Source organism: Xyrauchen texanus, chromosome 43, assembly GCF_025860055.1.
Source record: "Xyrauchen texanus isolate HMW12.3.18 chromosome 43, RBS_HiC_50CHRs, whole genome shotgun sequence".
Lineage (NCBI taxonomy): Eukaryota > Metazoa > Chordata > Actinopteri > Cypriniformes > Catostomidae > Xyrauchen > Xyrauchen texanus.
In genome coordinates this window covers 19,719,561-19,740,029 of record NC_068318.1, presented here as the reverse complement: position 1 = coordinate 19,740,029, position 20,469 = coordinate 19,719,561, and the positions used below count along the sequence as shown (strand labels likewise).

At 39.5% G+C, this 20,469-nt stretch overlaps 1 protein-coding gene across 1 annotated transcript in view; it reads left to right on the top strand.

Moving 5' to 3' along the window:
- The window catches only part of LOC127635793 (autism susceptibility gene 2 protein-like), a 421,414-nt gene that overhangs the window by 161,032 nt on the left and 239,913 nt on the right, over positions 1-20,469 (top strand). Inside the window, exon 4 of the mRNA XM_052116015.1 lies at positions 8,609-8,710. Within this exon, the coding sequence (XP_051971975.1) occupies positions 8,609-8,710 (102 nt within the window). The remainder of the gene's footprint in view (positions 1-8,608; positions 8,711-20,469) is intronic.

Here is a 20,469-nt window from a genome sequence, read left to right as displayed (position 1 = left end):
GTTCAGTGTTTTAAAAGCAGCACAATCCCGCACAGGTGGAATAAAAAGCAGGTTAAAGCTAATGCTAATCGTCAGTTAAGATTCTATCCACCATCATAACTGCAGCATCTGACAAGGTCACCGAAGGTCGCCACATGTCACTTGAGCTTAGCCACTGCAAAGATGGGGGCTTGGAGTGTTTCCATGGCGATCACACCTTGGGGAGCAGGAGACGCTGATGAAAGCTGCAATATTCTCGCAAAATTGTTTCTGCTGACATTTAGGATGCGATGTCGCCTACAAAAGCAACGCTTTGGGGGAATGTAGGTGTCGTAGGAGTGTTGATGGAAAAATGCGGCGAATTTTATAACCTTGAGTCTTCATGAGGAGGAGGTCATTGAGTTTAAACATGACAATGTGCGAGCAGAAGCACGTACTGTGGTGTAACGTTAGCCTAAATAAACAGCCACGCAGGCCGTTTAGCCTGACCCGAGCCCTGATCCCTGCTGACAGGCTGCTACTTTAGATCGGATGCGATACGGGCAGCTTGTCTGTGGCAGTTAAGAGCCCCAGCCCTCAGAGCTGAGGAGGTCATAGCGGGTGACACAGGGGCTGTCCAAGCAATGACGGAACGTTTGCAGCCATGCCGCACTAGCTATGATGGCCCCTGCATCCTTCTGTCAGGCACTGTTGCCATTGGGGTAAGCTCACTCAGGTTAACCGCTCACAGTGGTATCCAACTATTGCCGGCTGCCAGAAAATCAGAATGCTCAGATGGAGGCCAGGAGGCTCATGCGTTGCCTTTTAATGGACTAATTGGGAACAGAGTCAAGAGCTCTGTTTTCTCTGACCTATATACAGACCCACAGTATATTAAAGCAGGAAGTCATGTGGGGTCGTGCGTTAGAGTGACTTTACAGTGTTATGGGGTGCTGTGGCAGAACCATCAATGTAATACAATATTTAATAATAATAATAATCGTAATACTAATTAATATTATTATTATTATTATTATTATTATAAGTGCAAAGTATTCATAAATAATTATAAACAAATAAAAAATAAAATAAATGTGTTTATTAGCTACTGTATTATACTATGGCCAATGCGTTTATGTTTAAAAACGCATTGTTTTTTCTACGTTAATGTCAATGACTTTGAATGTTGCTCATCCAATCAGATTTTAGATCTGGAACTATCTGATTTATAAACAAACTTTGATTTTCATTGCTATAGTGATCTTCTGATTTTTATTGAACTGAGTAAGTATTGTATAACAGAGGTGTTCAGTTAAATTCAGAAATTGTATTTACATCTCATTAACTGTAATTCAATTATATGATATACTGTATAATGACATTTCATTAGCCATTTGTCAACCTGCTCTTTAGATATCGCCATCAGCAAAAAAAAAAAAAACATTTTGATCGACCACTACTCGATGCTGTTTTAAATTCAAATGTCTACGTTCACACTAATCTGTTTTCGTACCATCGTTTTCCATACTTTACAGTGCTAGAGAGCGTTTCTGAAGTCTCTGTTTTCTGTGGAGGAAAATGCTGTTTCAGTGTGGATCAGAGGCGTAAAAGTAACAAAATCTAGACATTTTAAAACAAAAACATATTAAAACGAAAGTATACTTTGGTTGTCTGTATTACTGATCGGAACAGTCTACGCGGCCCAGATTTTCTTGACATGCAAACAGTCCGTGTCTCTGCGCATCGTCGGTGCATGTGACTGCAGTGTAATGGAGCATCACAAAAGCATAGTCGTGAAGCGCATGCGTTAAATGCATTCATATACGTACATTCGCGGTCCAAAAAGTATACTATGAAAGTCTGAGAGCTCAAACAAGAACGTGAAAAACAAAGTATACCCGAGCCTTCAGTGTGGATGTGGCCTTGGATCCAAAATGTCCAACTTGAATTCCAACTTCCAGTTTTAGAATATAAAAAAAAAAAAAAAAAATTTATTCAGAGACTCGCTTAAATATGGCAGCCACATGATTTAGTGTTAGCTCCTCCTTAACTTCAGTGTTTAAACGTAAGCCGGCTGTGACTCATACAGACCAGACCCTCCTTACTTACACAAGTAACAGGATAATTCCCCCTCTACGGACTGCTGTCTGCCCCAGTGTTAAAATGGCCTTTATATAGCACAATGAAGAAAGCAGAGAGGGAGATATTTCAAGTGTAGTCATTGGAAACTGAGGGGATTTCTCTGTGCAGCAGGAAATAGTCAATTTATTATAAGCAGCCTAGCACACTAGTGGATTATCTGTAAAACTTTCATGGCTGTCCCCTGGTTGCAGGCAGCCATAAAACTTCCCAAATGAGGGACTTGTTAATTTACTTGTTAAAGCAAATTAAAAATTTATAAGCACTTTTAGGTAAATGAGATCCTCTTTCATTGGTGCTCTTATGGGATTCTCACTCTCACTGTCGGCTCCTTTGGAGGACAGGTTAGCTGAGCTGAAACGCCACAGAAGAACAATAAAAGCTGGTAAATTGTTCCAGGTTTTATTACTGTCGAGCTGCACAGCTGCTGTAGTGCGTAACTAAGGAAGAACAGAAGCCGATAGCAACAGAATCCCTGGGGCTTCCACTTGAAGCAAAGGGTCAGGCTTGTACTTCAAAGCAGGGTTTTAGATGAAAAGGCTATTGGGGTTTGAGAAAGGCGACATTTAAAAGGCCAGTGCAGTGGGGTCTGTCTTTTTGTTTGGCTGCATTGGGTTGTGGGTCGATCCTCTGTGAGTAGCTCAATAGACTTGTAAAATTTTATCATAACTCGGTCAAGCACTTTTCAGCAAGTGTGCAAAGGAAATAAATGACTTCATGTGCTAAAGATACTCCCATATAAGATTATAAGATATAAGAGTCTAGTCAACTCAACTCATCTTTATTTATATAGCACTTTTAAAGGTTTACATTATCAAAAGTGCTTCACAATTTTTGTGGAACAACAATAAAAAGGAAGAAAACAACAGAACATCAGAGACATACATTTACAACACAATAGCCTAGAGGGATTATAGGGCCTAAGAAGGTCATTGATGTACTGTGGAGACTGGCCATGTAGTACTTTATAAACGATAACATTTAAAGACGACTCTGTACTTAACTGGCAACCAGTAAAGGGAAGACAAGATTGGAGCAATGTGTTCCTTTGACTAGGTTCTTTACACTTGAAAATTATTTCATAAAAAAAAACTAAAACAAAAAAACAAAAACAAATCTGACATAATTTACTCACACTCATGTTGTTCCAAACCTGTTTGACTTTCTTTCTTTCTTTCTTTCTTTCTTTCTTTCTTTCTTTCTTTCTTTCTTTCTTTCTTTCTTTTCCCCAAAATTACAGTAAAATCCATCAATATGACTCATGCACTATATTCCAAGTCTTCTGAAGCCATATGATCACTTTGTTTGAAGAACAGAACAAAAAATTTAAGTTGTTATTCGCTCACAAATCAAATGTAATAATAGTGAGAAGCAATTTGTTGAACCAACGATGGCAGCTTTGTTAACGACATCAAACCTCATTGGGATTGTATTGCTTCTAAAGACTTGGAATACAGAGCATGAGTCGTATTGATTACTTTTATAGTGATTTTAAGGTGTTTTTTGGGGGGCTTTTTATGCACTTCTTTGAGCTTGATTGACATTAGTCACTTTTCACTTCATTATACTGCAAATAAGCCCTGAGAAGACTTCATAAAAACATTACCTTTTGTATTTCACAGAAGAAAGAAAGTCACATGGGCAGTGACGTAGCCAGGTTTGGGCCGGGTGGGCCCCCAATTTTAGACATTATTCTTTGAGTTCAAAAATATATTTATAAAATAGTAAAAGAAAATGCATAAATTCTGATTTCTAAAAATGTGAAAGAACATTTTGAATGTCCCGCTTCTCTGTTGTTAAGGTAAGGTAGTAAAAAATACGTTTGGGCTAAAACTTTGCCCATCCATTTTTGTTGAGGCCCACCCAAAAATAAATGCCTGGCTACGCCTCTGCATACAGGTTTGTAGCACCTGAGGGTGAGTAAATAATGGATTCTTTTTTTGTCTAACTATTCCTTTAAATCAAAGCACAGGAGAACACACTATGCCCTTGCACTGCAGTGCATTTACAAGATGATAACTTTGAATGGATGTTCATCTAAGCTCTTGCTTTAAGCTGCACCTTTCTCATCTTTACAAGTGCTCCCATCTCAGTATAAACCAATATGGCTTTTATAACCAAGATTTTAATGTATTTTAGTGTTATTTCAGATTAAGGTACCATTCTCCTAGAGTGCCATTGAGTGCCATTCCTACTTTCACATTTAAGGGGCCATTAAAACGGTCTGTTATGTGGAACCCTAAGCTATTGTGCCATGTCCTTAAGACGGTCCCTATAAAATACATTAGGCTTATGAACTGTTGTTCTGATGGTCGTAATAGATGCATAACTTTGGTGCGGATGCACGGATGGAATTGCAGTAAATTCAAATAAAAAAGTCAGGTTGTATTTCCAGTGCCAAAGTAGTCTTTTAAAAGCTGGTGTGACTTAATGTGGCACTCAAAGCCTTTGCTATCAGAATGAATCTGGATTTTATAATCAACTATCAGGTTGAAAAACACGTTTGATAAGCAGTCAAATGTTGTCATTATGCTTAGCCCCCATCAACACCATTGGAAATGAACAATCTTCATGGTGGCTTTCTTGCCGATGGACTCGCCAATGCAAAGTGATTACAGCATCATAAAACCACGCTGTCTAAACGTCCATTGACGACTTTATATTTTATTTTTTGTAGGCAATCACAAGAACAGGGTTAATGGGTACAGGTCGCTTTGACCTTTTTATGGGAAAGGCGAAGCGAGTAGCTCTTTCCATTACAGCCTCACTTCAAAGCCTTGGCAGCATAAATTAATCTTTAATAGCATGGAGGCTTTTGAGCATCTCCGTGCCAGGGAATCATGCTGACTGCTTATTGAAAACAGTTGTTAATTCTATACTTCAGTAAACTCAGACAGAGGGAGGGAGAAATCAGCTCTTAACAGGGAACAGATTGAGGCAAACCAAGAACTTACTGTGTTGAAATAAATGGCAGATGCACTTACTTGTAGTTTAAATGTTTCATTAGATGCTAATGTCTTACTGTGTTTTTAATTGTTGAGGAATTAGTTGCTGGAATATGAAAACCATCTGTTTGTTATCTTCCTGGAGGGGGAATCTTTACCCAGGCTCCGCTCTCTGGGTTGTTAAAAGAGTTTATCCTTATGGTGCAACCTGGCGGAGCTGCCAGTCTTCATTAACGTCATTATGATTGCACAAGCAAAACTGTGATAACACACACACATGTACATGCTTACAAACATGCATACAAATACACACTCATAAACAACAGTTATTACCAGCATTGTATGTGAAGAAAGTGCATAAAATTTGTTATAACAAATAATCTACTGTAACAAGCAGCAGTAGATAATAACAAGTGCCTAAACTTAGGGGAAAGTGCCTAGAAGATCATGGAGCCAATAAGAATGCACTCAAAAGTAATCATGTTTTATGTGCATGGACTCCAGATGAGTTTAAGAGTTAGTCAGATACCCAGTTAAGTAAATGTGGCACCATAAAAATATTCCCAACTAATGAATGACCATTATGTGTGCAGACATAAAGGTTTTTATAGACACGACTGCTTTAGCTCTGATTTATCGACTGTGGTTGGAGACATGATTTCTATTGAACTTTTTGATGATGGTAATTTATTGTGACCACCAGCATTGCTCTTTTTGTTTTATATCACTATTAAGGAAATCTCTAAAACATTATAAGACCTCATAAGGAAGTGACCTATATGTCTCCAAGGAATGCTTTTTAAGAGGCATAACTGAAATAACCTTGAGTAGACGACACGTTATATATCTGGTAAAAGATTTACCTGCTAAATATAATTTTAATATATAGGGTATTGTTTGAACTGTGTCAGAGTAAGTAAGTAAGAACCTTTTAAAGGGGTCATCACATGAGGAATCAAATTTATTATGATTTTTTCACATAAAAGAGGTTATTGAACTATAAAAGCATACTGTAAGTTTCAGAACTCAAAACTTCCTCCTCACTACAATAAGAGCATTTGTTGAAACCAAGCTGCCAAAATGACTTGTTCTCTACTTCATCCACATTGTGATGTCACACTGTAGTAGACAACCCACCCCCCCTCCCCCCAAGCCCACAAATAGGTTGAGCCATGTTGCTGCATCAGGCTGGATGGGTTGATCAGAACAAAACAAAGCGGTCATCTTCCTTTAAGCTGTTAAGAACACCTTTATAATGCATTACATAAACGGGTTTTATAGGAGTTACGGTATGTCTATGGAGTGATTTACAAGGCACTAAAACTCTCACAATACTGTGACTTTGAACTTTGAATTTTGAAGCCCACACATCAGAAATAGAAAGTTTATGCAGGCTGATAAAGTTACATAATGAGTCTTTTTAACCTTTGCATTCTTCAGTCTGTGATGTGACAGAGGTTTGCTCAGTGCCGGTGTAGATCAGAACATTGTCTGACAGCAGGCTGTGGGGAGATATGGTCTAGGAAATCTAAATGAATACAGAGCAGTAATTGACCTTGACTAGATTAAACGCTTCCCTTGAGGTAGAAGTTTAGAAGTTAATGAGTCCGTTTTTCGAAAATGAGATGTGGAAGCCTGTTAGAAAAACAGTTATTTAGCAGACGCTTTTGTACAAAGTGACACACCTCTTTTATTACAAGGACAACCCCCCTGGGACTGCCTTGGTTAAAATGTGAGACTCAAGGGCACAGTGGCGAGTTTATGCATCACCCCTTGCTTGATCAAATGTACACATTTTTAGTTACAAGCACAGATCTGTGGGATGGTACGTCACAAGAATGTAATGGCTCTTTCCCTGCCATCAAAATGAATCTTTCACTTTTCTATCTGTCGAACACTCCGTCAGAGTTTCTCTAGTGTCTATGCACCTTTGCTTGCCCTACTTTTTCTCATTGCCATCTCTCTCTCTCTCCTTCTCTCTCTCTCTCTCTCTCTCTTAGCATTGCAAGCCTCTTATCACAGTGGCCTGCTGATAGAGCCAACCGTCACTGCCTTGAGTTTCAGCGCACCACCTCTGAGAGAGATCTTTTCACATTGCTAATGGCTACAGAAAGGGAACAGTTTCATTTTAATTATATGCTTTACTCAAGGGCCCTCTTCCCTGAAGTCCCTTATCCCGCCTGTGCGGCTTTAACAACCCACAGTCTGCACCATTGAAAAGAGATATTCTCCAACCCTCATCACATCGCCCACCCCCCATCCTGCTGCCGTTGTCAAGAACTTTCGCAAAGAATCTGTTTGATTCTGCTACGTGATGGGGAGTATGCAAGAATCAGTGAGTGAGAGAAAGAGAGACAAAGAAAAGGAAAACGGATGGGAGGGAAAGATAGTAAAAGAAATGAATGGCTGATCTATCTCTCCATCTTGGTAAACAAGCCCCCAGTGCGTCATGGCCTACTCTGCATTTTCCATTAAGTGACGCTGCAGTCATTTACCTCTCATCTCTACTCATAAAACTGGGTTTTTATGTGCTGAGTGATGAAGGCAGCTGGTTTTGGCAGGGTGCGGGCTATGGAAAATGGCCTGTCTGAATGGCAAAACTTCAGAAGATGTAAATTGCAGACCTTGATGACAGTTGCTGGGTCTTGGGAGTATGACATTGTTCTCTAGACTTTAGTGGGGCTCAAATGTTTTGGATTTTGTGTCCTCCACTATTTTCCCTTCCTCCTCGGTGCTGTGCTCTTGTTCTTTATTATCCCTGGACTGGAGAAGGACACCTATTGTGAATCTCTGGTCCCTGTGTTGGGAGAATGGCTTATGGAATGGAAAACTGCTTTTGATGTTGTTTGGGGATATTTAATTTATCTTATTCACAGGTCTGATATGAGGTCAGGCTTCTTTCAGTGAAATCACATAGTCGTGTGGCCTGTAGAGCAGACTTTAGCTTCATTGGAAGTCAGCCCAGACAGGTTGATGTTGTCATAGAGGTGGCTGTTTGTTTGGGATTCATGTCTTGATAAGCATTAGTTTATTGCCAAAAGGAAATACAAGACTGGCTTTGGGTTGGGATGTCCCATTCTTGATGTATGAATGATATTAACCTTTTTTCCACATTAAAGTGTAGAAATGACAAGAAATTCTGGGGGAAAGAGGGGAGAACCAATTCAAAACCGAATACTGGCCAATTCTCAACACACATAATCATTTACAGTATATGTGTTTGGAACAAGTTTACAAACTGCTGTAATGTAAAGTAATGTTACAGTATGTTCATTTTATGTTTATATATATATATATATATATATATATATATATATATATATATATATATATATAGTACTCTATATATACTGTGTAAATACAGTATATGTATATATACAGTATACATTATATAGCGTGTATTTATTAGCACATACGTAGGTAGTAGTCCAAATTATTGCATCTATCATTATTGCCTTTTATCTGGCCTATAATAGAGTTAAAGTATATTTAAAGTCTTTTGTAGTCTTTTCTCTTTTTGTGGGCCCTGATTTTTTCTTTGTTCTTGCGTTTCTGTGTTTTCCCAGCTGAAGCCTGGCCAGAACAACTGCAAAGACAGTGATAGTGAGAGCGTCAGTGGAGAGTCCAAACCCTCCATCCGGAGCAGCTCCAGAGACAGACTGACCGACGTGAGTGACAAATTAAATCTCTACATCTTTAAATATTATTCACTCTTAACACTCTGCAGCAGGCCCAAATACTGACCACACTGCATTCATCACTGCAAACACCAGCTAATTGCACAATACTCAAATTAATAAATGACATAAGATATTATATTACAGACTAAACACCCCTCAGTCAACAACTCTGTTCACAACAGTCATAACCAGTATGTCAAATGGATCTGTTTACACTTTCAGAATAATTTGATTATTTTATTCAGCTCTCTTTATACACACTGGGACATCCATAACAAAATAAAGTACTTCAGATATTTAAAAAATATTAAACAGATAAATAATATAAAAAATAAAGTCACACACAAGTGATCATCAATCGTTTGATTACAGCTAATTTTTTAGTTTAGTCCAATTCAAAGTACTTACATACCCATGACTTGTTTTCAACTATCCGTGCTATCTTTGGTTTTCTTGGCTACAACTTCCACAGATGTAATGACAAATTCTGTTACAGTTAACTGGGATAAATGTTAGTAAGGGTGTTGATGTGTAGATGTTTAAAGTCTTATAACTGATGCTGGAGCTGAGCAGGTGTTTCTCTTTCCCTCATTAGTGATGTTCATAATGTCAGCGTTGTCAAGATGTTTCACGTGATGGTTGAACTTCTCCATGGTACTTTTAAATAGCAAATTCTCATGTAATATTCAAATGGGTCACTTGCACAACAATATAGATGGAAGCCAAAATGAATTGTGCATGTGAGCAGCTCTGCTTACATTTTAAGGATTGCCTGGTTGATGCACTCACACGGATGCTGTCACTGGAGCCTGCATTTTGCTGGATGACTGGTTGACGTGTGCTCATTCCGCACGGATAGCAGACCATAGTTTGGCTTCAAATACCTCGCGCACACCCTTGTCCCACATGAGAAGCACATTTAGTGCTCATAAAGTGAAATGAATGTAATAATGTTGCTTCATCACCTGACGGAAATGCGTACAGACGTGACTGTATCGATATTTATGCGTTGTATCTATAACATTGGATCGTTAGTCATTGGATCAATGCATCGATCCAAATCGATGGATTGTTATACACCTAATATATTTAGATATATATATATTTACAGTATATGGATGGAAATGCCTTGTTGATGAGAGGTGAACAGAGAATGGCCAGACTGGTTCAAGCTGACAGTCCACGGTATCTCAGATAACCGCTCTGTACAATTGTGCTGAGAAGAATAGCATCTCAGAATGCTGTTCTGAGATGCTGGTCGACTCTGTTTTGGCAGCACAAGGGGGACCTACACAATATTAGGCAGGTGGTTTTAATGTTGTGGCTGATTAGTTTATATGTATATAGAGAGAGATTTTTTTTGTTTCCAGTTTTGAAGTCAAACCATTTATAAAGAGATATGCGCACATTGAGTAAGTCAGCAGAAGCGTGGTAAAGGTGTTTAAGTGCAGAGCGAAATCAGGGTAATAGGCAAAAAAATCTAGGTGTACTGATTACTTTTTGCTTAAACTGTTTATGACCTTACCCCGAAACAAGAAAACCATTTTTAAATGGCATTTAGATGACCTTACATATTGTCAGCTTATTAAGCAGATTTTTTTTAAATATTGTGCATATTGGCGTGCTCAGTGCTGAAATTCCTCTGCCATAAAGAAAGGTTGCACTACTATTGCTATCACAGACTGCCTGCATGTTTTAGTGACCAAAACCAGAACTAAATAACCCAATTAAGGTAAGCCTGACACTGCTGGATTCAGTGTCTACAACAAAACTATCAACTGTCTCGAAACCAGACCCTTATCAATCCCTTGACTACTTTTCGTATCTCCCTTCTTCTTAAGAACAAAGAGCTTCCATATTTAAACAGTATTTTGCATTTTTCTTATCCACTTCATTGCTCTAAACTGACATGGTCCTGTGCCAACAGGAACAATAGAAGCATTTTAAGAGAAACTGAGTGTGTGTTGTGTGATGTAGAGGAGCAGAGGTTGTCTGCACCCTCAGGCCTGCAGGCTCTGATATGTGTTTGTGTTTGGTGGTGATAAGCACATACTGTTTACTCAGCTGGAAGCTTCAGGGAAGCTCTGGATGAAGAGCGACTGTGCTTCTTTTCCATAGAAGTGAAGATTACAGGAAGCATAGCAGTGAAAAATGTAAGAGTGACCATTCATGGACAACCATAACAACACAAACCAAATACATAAGTGTCTGTATATATTTTGCAAAACACCAACATTTGTGATGTAGTATTTTAATATGACATTGTTTTAACTGTTGTTTCTGGAAGTATTCAGTCCCTACATTTTGATGTTTTCTTCGATTGAGGCAGCATTTACCTTTATGAATTCAGTCTATACAAATTACTTTGGACTAAAAGTTGGACTGAAAGTTATGAAAACAGCATATTTTTCTTGTTTATGGATCTATACACAGGCATGTGTGCAAGCTCAATCTGTCTAGAGCAGGCCCTCTATAAACCTCAAGCGTTGGTACCTGTGGTGGAGATGTGAGTCTAGGAGTGTGCGCCGGCACTATCAGATTTCGGGTATAATTAGAGCTGTCAGCTGGAGGGCGAGGCGAGTCTTCGGAACAGGCACGGCAGAACGAGTTGAGCGTGACCGCTCCTGCATGTAGCTATAGGATGCTTGGCCAGGCATGAAATGAAGTAAGAAATTTGATGTTGACATCAGAAATTGAAATGATACCTACAGCCCCTCGTCAGGGAAGAGAGAGAAGACTGAAGAGATAAAGCGAGAGAGTGGGGTGTGGAGGAGGAAAGGGAGATAGGAAGAGGAGAAATGCAAGTGGAAGAGGGAAACAGATAGAGTTTGATTATTAGATTGGATCTGAATGTTATTTATCAAATAAAGCGATTTATTGTGTGTGTGTGTGAATATAAGTGAGAAGTGAATTGAAAGTATTATACTTTTAATTAAGGCCGTGTGGGATGGAAGTAAAGTCTATTTAATATGTTGTGCTGTTGAGTAGGGTGTCTAATTCTCAGCCTGTGAATCATTGAAATTAATTTAAAGAGTTTACTGATGTCCTGCACAGCCTCATTTTCATTCAAACATCTAAGGTTTATGGCAAGTGTATTTCTCTGTCACAGAATGTTTTGAAAACCCTTGAGTATTCGAAACGGGAGGTGCTAAAAGGTGTTTATTGGATTTTTTTTTTTTTTGCTTGAACAGTTTCTCAGGGTCACACTTTAAGTAGAGCATCTCAGTCCTAAGGGCAAAGGAGGAAGCGGGTTATTCACAGTCACACCATAAAAGAAAGTCACTTCACATAGAGGTCACATATTCTCCTTCCGTCCTTCTTCTTGTTTTCTTCTGTATTTTTGTCTTATTTTCCAGTAAGTTGTTTTCATAGAATACGATTTGGATCTACGTAGCTACGTTTCTTAGCACACTTTTTTAAGCATAAATCTAAACTAAATGTATGAAGGCTTGTGCATAAAAAATAGAAGGAAAAAAAATGCTGGTTTTCGCTGTTCTTTTCTGCATATCGTGGCACCGTTTTGTGGTCCTTTCTGCATAACGCAGCGGGTCATTGTTGCTTATCGCGGCCCATTCGGCACGTTTCGCAGCCAAATCACCAGCCCGATCGGTTCTCACTGATGTCCATTCCACCCCTGATCGGCCCAAATGTGCGTCGGCCCACCGGGAAAATGCCCGGTATGCCAGATTACCAGTCAAGCCCTGGTAGTAAGATATTTATTTAACAATTTCTTCAATTTCACACTTTGGGTTAAATTGAGCTTTTATTTTGACAGTAAGCTGAATTAAGGACTTTTAGTTTGTATGTTTTATATGTGACGACAGCTTCCCACTTCCGGCTAATCAGTTCGCTATATGGCTAAATATGCATATCAAACTGCTAAAAGTATACGATTTAATTATATACAGTAAATATATAGTCTGCATGTACTGCACTCTTAAGTGTAAACGAGTGCTACTCACACAGACTGTGCGTGATGATTACGTGGTATCAGTGAATGACTGGCTTCACACAATATATTCAGACTTTATATTTAATTATTTACATCTCAGCTTTTGGTGGTTTAATCATTATACTTAGGCGTATCACAAATTTAAAATTAAGTATTTTATCCCAAATATTTCAAATTCCGTGACATTTTTGTATTAATTGTGTTTCTACGACTGGATGCCGCAATTCCGTCCATGTTTTCCGCATTGTGGAAATTAGAGGGCTCTATATGTTACTCAGTTTTACTTCTCACATCTTGTTTCAAGGAAATGTTCATACTCGCATACACACTCTTCATGTTTTGTAAAACTGAAACAAAAATTTAGTAAAAGCTTGAGCATCTATGACAGAGTTTGGGGCTATAAGGAGTAATTCTAGCCCTCATTATAGACTCTATGGCAGTGTTGATCTTCGTTTGGCTGAGAGGAGACTGGGGTCAAAATAGGTCACGGCAGGCCATCTTGCTCCTTTTCCCCCTTCTCTCTTCCTCTTTCTGTCCTCCTTACTCTCTCTCCCCCCTCCGTCCCCATGCACTGCCAGCTCATTAAGCTACAAATGGTACATCAGCCTTGTTCTTGCCAGCGGTAACCCCAAATCTTGGATAAATTGGCAGGCTTCCTGTATTTGCTCCGAAGCCCTGGGTCCACTTTCAGGAGCTTTTGAAGCCAGCATGGCAGCGTTCTTTCCCCAGGCAGGGTGGCTGGAGGCCAGGCAAAGGGAATAGGAGAGAAGGGGGTGTGTGGCGGAGTGGGGGCGAATCAAACACACATGTGTTTAGTCTCTGCGGCAGGAGTGAAATGCCATCATTACCCGACTGCCTATCAAATAAATTGGCAATTTCAGGACTCTGAATTCCAGTAAACAGTGCTTTACTTTTGGTGTGTATGTGTCTTTCTGTATTGTGTTGAGATAGATGGGGTGTAGCATGTTGTCCCCCCTGAGTGTTTGGTGTCTTTGCCCACCCATCAGCGTCTTGCTGATGAGGGACAAATTGGGAGATGATAATAAGGTCAGATGAAGCCAGGAACAAATTCCAACTAAAAGGCTAAAATATGATAGTTAATTTAATATTGTCTTCACTGCAGTATCCTTCCTAGAGAGGGAGCTTCCCTAAAGCGGCTCTTTACTCTCATTACAACCTGACACACACACACACACACACACACACACACACACACACACACACACACACACACACACACACACACAGAGAGCGTGTGAGTGAGAAAGAGAGAGAGAGAGAAATGGTCAGACAGAGAGTGATAGAGGCCGTGAGACTGAGGAAGCTATGATATTACCTGCTCTTTGGTCGCCATAGTGACAGTGCTTTGGGATTACTGGGTAAATCATTTTATTGCTCATTCATGATTCAGTGCTGTCTGAACGGAGGTAGAGAAATGAAATATTTACATTGAGGGTCAGGTGGTAGGTTGGCATGGTTGGTTGTCTGTCATGCACAGGGGTTAGCGTGTTGTGTATAAAGATGTGCTCTCAACATACACACTCACACATGCTCAAGGTCTGCATAACCAATACTAGTGCTATTCAGAGCAGATTAGACAAGCCTGCAGATACTGAGGGTGAAGGAACTGAATTCAGATTCAGAATTTTGATTCAAAATTCAGATTAATGCTGTTAGCAGTGCTTTTTAGAATAAATGAGACAAACATGGAGATTCTGAGGTTGAAGAAACCGAATCAGAATTCTAAATTCAGTTTCAGACTTTAGACACAGAATTCAGATTTAGAATTTGGATACAGAATTCAGATTTCTGTTATGAGCAGTGCTATTGAGAATATATCAAACAAACCTGTGGATTCTGATGGTAAAGGAACAGAAACTAAAGGTAAATGGGCACCATACAATTTAAGCAAGTGTATTGCCATTTTGCCATTTATTTCTGTAAAATAGGCACATTTATGGTTCATGTTACATCCACCAAATTTTAAATAGCAGCAAGTTGAAATTCCAAGCTTTTAAATTACCTAGCTTGTTACATTTAAGCTACTTCATTTTTTTAAAATTGCAGATGCACAGAGCATACTGTCATGGACAAAGCACCTAAAAGGCATATTCACATGGTGTTTATCAAAGCCATGGTACAGTATATTACAGTTTAGTGCAATACAGTATCTTGACAATAACGATGTGATTTCTGATGGTATCAGATGGTAATACCATGTTACCTTGATATACAACTATCTATGCACCATTCTGTAGTTGCATGGTGCTTCAAAGTAATTCACAGAATACATGTTACTACCATGGTAATTTGATATATGATTACCATATACATATACTATTGTATTTACATGGTGCTTCAAGGTAATTAGAAAAAACATGGTACTTTGTTATATTACCACATTCATATACCATTGTATTTACATGGTGCTCCCAGGTAATGGGATATGTCCAAAAAACATTTTAATGTCATGGTACTTTTTTAAGTGTTTTGATACTCTTTTGGTTAGACAATTTCTTTACCTGCAGAAATCGTTCACAAGCTGCACACATATTGGACTGAATAAAAACTTTCTTCATCACTGGCAAACAATAGGATGTATTTGCAGGATTGGTTTCCATTGATTGATTGTAGATCCACTGCAACCAGCGTTATCTTTTTTTTGCCATGTTATAAAATATTTTATGAGTTCATTGGCAAGTTAGAGCGGGCGCCAAATGATTCAGCTGCGCGAGTGCAAGCTTTCGGAGTCATTCAGATTAAATTGCGAACCGATTCAGACCTCTTCCCAATCACATGTGACCAATTAGTTGTAAAGAACCGACTCAAATGAGTGATTCATTTGTGATCGGACGTCTTTAGTTCTGATTCAACTCTACACCGATACCTTGTTCAAAAATATAGCTTAGCTACTTAAGCTACCATCTCGCTACTTAGAAATGTATTTAAGCTTCGCTATTTTTAGCTGCCCATCATTGTGTATATAATATATACACTCACCTAAAGGATTATTAGGAACACCTGTTCAATTTCTCATTAATGCAATTATCTAATCAACCAATCACATGGCAGTTGCTTCAATGCATTTAGGGGTGTGGTCCTGGTCAAGACAATCTCCTAAACTCCAAACTGAATGTCAGAATGGGAAAGAAAGGTGATTTAAGCAATTTTGAGCGTGGCATGGTTGTTGGTGCCAGACGGGCCGGTCTGAGTATTTCACAATCTGCTCAGTTACTGGAATTTTCACGCACAACCATTTCTAGGGTTTACAAAGAATGGTGTGAAAAGGGAAAAACATCCAGTATGCGGCAGTCCTGTGGGCGAAAATGCCTTGTTGATGCTAGAGGTCAGAGGAGAATGGGCCGACTGATTCAAGCTGATAGAAGAGCAACTTTGCCTGAAATAACTACTCGTTACAACCGAGGTATGCAGCAAAGCATTTGTGAAGCCACAATACGCACAACCTTGAGGCGGATGGGATACAACAGCAGAAGACCCCACCGGGTACCACTAGACAGTCTCGATTTCTGTTGAGACATTCAGATGGTAGAGTCAGAATTTGTTGTAAACATAATGAGAACATGGATCCATCATGCCTTGTTACCACTGTGCAGGCTGGTGGTGGTGGTGTAATGGTTTGGGGGATGTTTTCTTGGCACACTTTAGGCCCCTTAGTGCCAATTAGGCATCGTTTAAATGCCACGGCCTACCTGAGCATTGTTTCTGACCATGTCCATCCCGTTATGGCCACCATGTACCCATCCTCTGATGGCTAATTCCAGCAGGATAATGCACCATGTCACAAAGCTTGAATCATTTCAAATTGGTTTCTTGAACATGACAATGAGTTCACTGTACTAAAATGGCCCCCACAGTCACCAGATCTCAACCCAATAGAGCATCTTTGGGATGTGGTGGAACGGGAGCTTCGTGCCCTGGATGTGCATCCCACAAATCTCCATCAACTGCAAGATGCTATCCTATCAATATGGGCCAACATTTCTAAAGAATGCTTTCAGCACCTTGTTGAATCAATGCCACGTAGAATTAAGGCAGTTCTGAAGGCGAAAGGGGGTCAAACACAGTATTAGTATGCTGTTCCTAATAATCCTTTAGGTGAGTGTATATGGTTATTGGTATCGGCCACAATGAGCTGTGAATTGTCAGTTAATATTTATGTATGTGTTTCCAGTAGTTCATCAAAATGATGTCTGAAGGGGATGTTATGAAATATCGTTTTTCTTTTTTGTGGTCCCTTGAGTCTTCAGTTTGCAACTCTCTGAGTAGTTTGCGAGGATTTGTAGCTCTCTCGCCATTATGCAGCGTGCATATTTGAATCCAGCCCAGTGGTTAGTGGCTGTTGATTATTAGTTCTGCCTGTGCTTGGGGATTTTTTTTGGTATGTGGTAAAACAATCTCCACCCTGTAATTATGACTGATGAAGCAGATTTATGTCATACAATATACATGTTGTTCTTAATGATTACTGTTATTATTCAATTTTGCCAGGACATGGAAAGAGTCCACGGAGTTTTGCGGATAGGTCATGTTTCTGCCAAAGCTTTTGACCCACGGATATAGCTCTCTGGTGTCTGAAGTCAAAACAGATTACACTAGAGTCAAACTTTCCGCTCTCTGTTTGTCACGGATCCTCAAACCTAGATGCTAATTTGGATTATTCCTCAACACAGTCGTTATAATGAGGTCAGGGGCCTTCACAAGCTGAGAAATCCCGGCCAATTTGCTCCGACATGGAAGTTGTAATTGCTCGGATCAATTATCTAGTAGTTCTTTTCCTGTCTTCATTCGTCACTCTTGTTCTCTTCCACTCCCTCTCTTTCTCTAATGTGAAATATTCCCTATTAGAGACGAGCGTTTAGATATAGCAGTCGCACTGCACCTGTAATTAGCTGATTATCCCTTCATCACGGTATGAGATAAAGTGTTCGAATGAGGGAGTTCAGTATGTGTGTGGCAGTAAAATATGCATTTGTTCGTGTGTGTGTGTGTGTGTAGTGCTAGTGCCAGTATGTGAGGAATTCATTGTTTGTTTTCGCCTGTCTAGATGACAGTGCTCTTATAGCTGTTGATGCACGCATGTGGGAAGGAATACAGAATGTGTCTAAAGAACAGAAGTGGTTATGATTGCTTTATAGTTTAACAGCACTGCTCTAAATCGGCTGCCAGTCACTCTGACCTGAAACACGGCTGGTGACAGCACCTCAATAAACCTGCCACTCGTCCCTCTCTGCCCCATCGTTATGCCTCGACTGCCCAGAACCACTTACACACACTCACAATAACACAGATACAGCTCTCCCTTTAGACCTGTTTTTTCTTAAACTGAAGTTCACACTTTAAGTGCAGCAAGGAGCTAAAAGTGTTGCTGCTATATAATAGAACCAAACAGTTGTTGTGTTTTAAAGTAAAGAATTAATGTTCTGAGGTATTAAAGCTGAAATGTGTCATTTCTTTGGCACTAGTGTCATCAAACGGAACTGCAAAAATAACAATTGCATTTCTCAAAAATTTTATTTATTGTCCTTTTTAATTTAGGGATATCCATTGTAATAATTTGGGAAGGAACCAAGAGTGTTTGTGTTCATGTGTTTTTGAGGGTGTGAATGTGAGAACAGATTGTGACATACAGTCTCAGGGTGGTCTGCTTGCATCATGGTGTTTCTGTCTACTTGCATCATGGTGTTTCAGTATTGTGCTGTCATTATCCAGCAGCTGGCTGTCCTTCATGAGCAATGGGACAGAAACAGTACAGATTAACACATCATAACATGCTTGATACAGTCAACGCTGAATCAACAACAGTCAGATTGCAGCTGTAGAGACTAACCACTAGAGTTGAGATAGAAGATAGAGTCAAGTAATCAGAAGATATATTCTGTAGACACATTTATTTACAGTATATCCATAGATCTGTCGTCTACACAAGGTACACGGTATATATTAGGGTGTTCAATGGGGCTAAAGGCCCTCCGGGGTAATAGGCACTTTTTAAAACTACCACAGCAATTTCCTAATCACCAGTTTTGTCACTATATACACTGGAATAAAATTCCTGTTCCATGAGGTCATTGTGTGTAATGTCTAAAGTTTCATTTTGAGATAATTTTATCTAATATTTAATACTTTTTCAAATGTTGCAAGTTTATGTAGCTCATTATTATCTTGGAAATGATCATGTTTAGTTTGAGACAAAATACTTGTCATTTTAAATTTTGTTCAAGGTAAATAAATAAATAAATAATAATAATAATAATAAAAACCCTGTTGCAGGTGATTAAGACCCCCATGAAACACTTTTTTCTTTTTTTTTTTTGTCAGGCGAATGGATTTGTTATGAAAAGTATGGACTCACATTGACTGATCCAATCACAACAAAGATTCATTTCTTTATAGAATACCTGAGATGTTACGAAATGTCAAATATGATTGAAACTAACGAGAACATATGCACCCTTTTCTGAAGTGGTTATTTTGAATAAACATTATCTTAATTTGTAACACAAAAAAGCATCTTGCTGTCTCAAACTATTATCTTTGCATAATTGTGCCCTATAACTATTGTCACTGTATCTACATATAACCCCCCTGGGGGCCTTTTACCCCAAGTAAGGGAGCCTTTTACCTCTGGTGTGGGGTAAAAGGCCCCCTCACCTCCTTAAAAAAAAAGAATTCTACCCAAAGCAACTTTTTGTTGTCATTTCAAACAAATTATGTTTTGCCATCAAAATTCCATAAATAAAAATGTATTTTTTAAAATGTTGAGACACTTAATGATAAAGGTGTGCCATTAGCCCCATTGTACTCTGCAATAATTACATATAGTGTATCCGGAAAGTATTCACAGCGCTTCACTTTTTCCACATTTTGTTATGTTACAGCCTTATTCCAAAATAGATAATAAGTATTCACAGCCTTTGCCATGACACTCAAAATTGAGCTCAGGTGCATCCTGTTTCCACTGATCATCCTTGAGATGTTTCTACAACTTGATTGGAGTCCACCTGTGGTAAATTCAGTTGATTGGACATGATTTTGAAAGGCACACACCTGTCTATATGAGGTCCCACAGTTAACAGTGCATGTCAGAGCACAAACCAAGCCATGAAGTCCAAGGAATTGTCTGTAGACCTCCGAGACAGGATTGTATTGAGGCACAGATCTCGGGAAGGGTACAGAAAAATGCCTGCAACATTGAAGGTCCCATTGAGCACAGTGGCCTCCAACTGAGTGATCAGGGGAGAAGGGCCTTAGTCAGGGAGGTGACCAAGAACCTGATCTGACAGAGCTCCAGAGCTCAGTTTCTCTGTGGAGAGAGGAGAACCTTCCAGAAGAACAACCATCTCTGCAGCACTCCACCAATCAGGCCTGTATGGTAGAGTTGCCAGACGGAAGCCACTCCTCAGTAAAAGGCACAATTTTCCAGAAGGCATCTGAAGGACTCTCAGACCATGAGAAACAAAATTCTATGGTCTGATGAAACCTTTGGTCTGAATGGCAAGCGTCATGTCTGGAGGAAACCAGACTCCGCTCATCACCTGGCCAATACCATCCCTACAGTGATCCTTGATGAAAACCTGCTCCAGAGCACTCTGGACCACAGACTGGGGTGAAGGTACATCTTCCAACAGGACAATGACCCCAAGCACACAGCCAAGATTACAAAGGAGTGGCTACGGGACAACTCTGTGAATGTCCTTGAGTTGCCCAGCCAGAGTCCAGACTTGAACCCGATTGAACGTCTCTGGAGAGATCTGAAAATGGCTGTGCACTGATG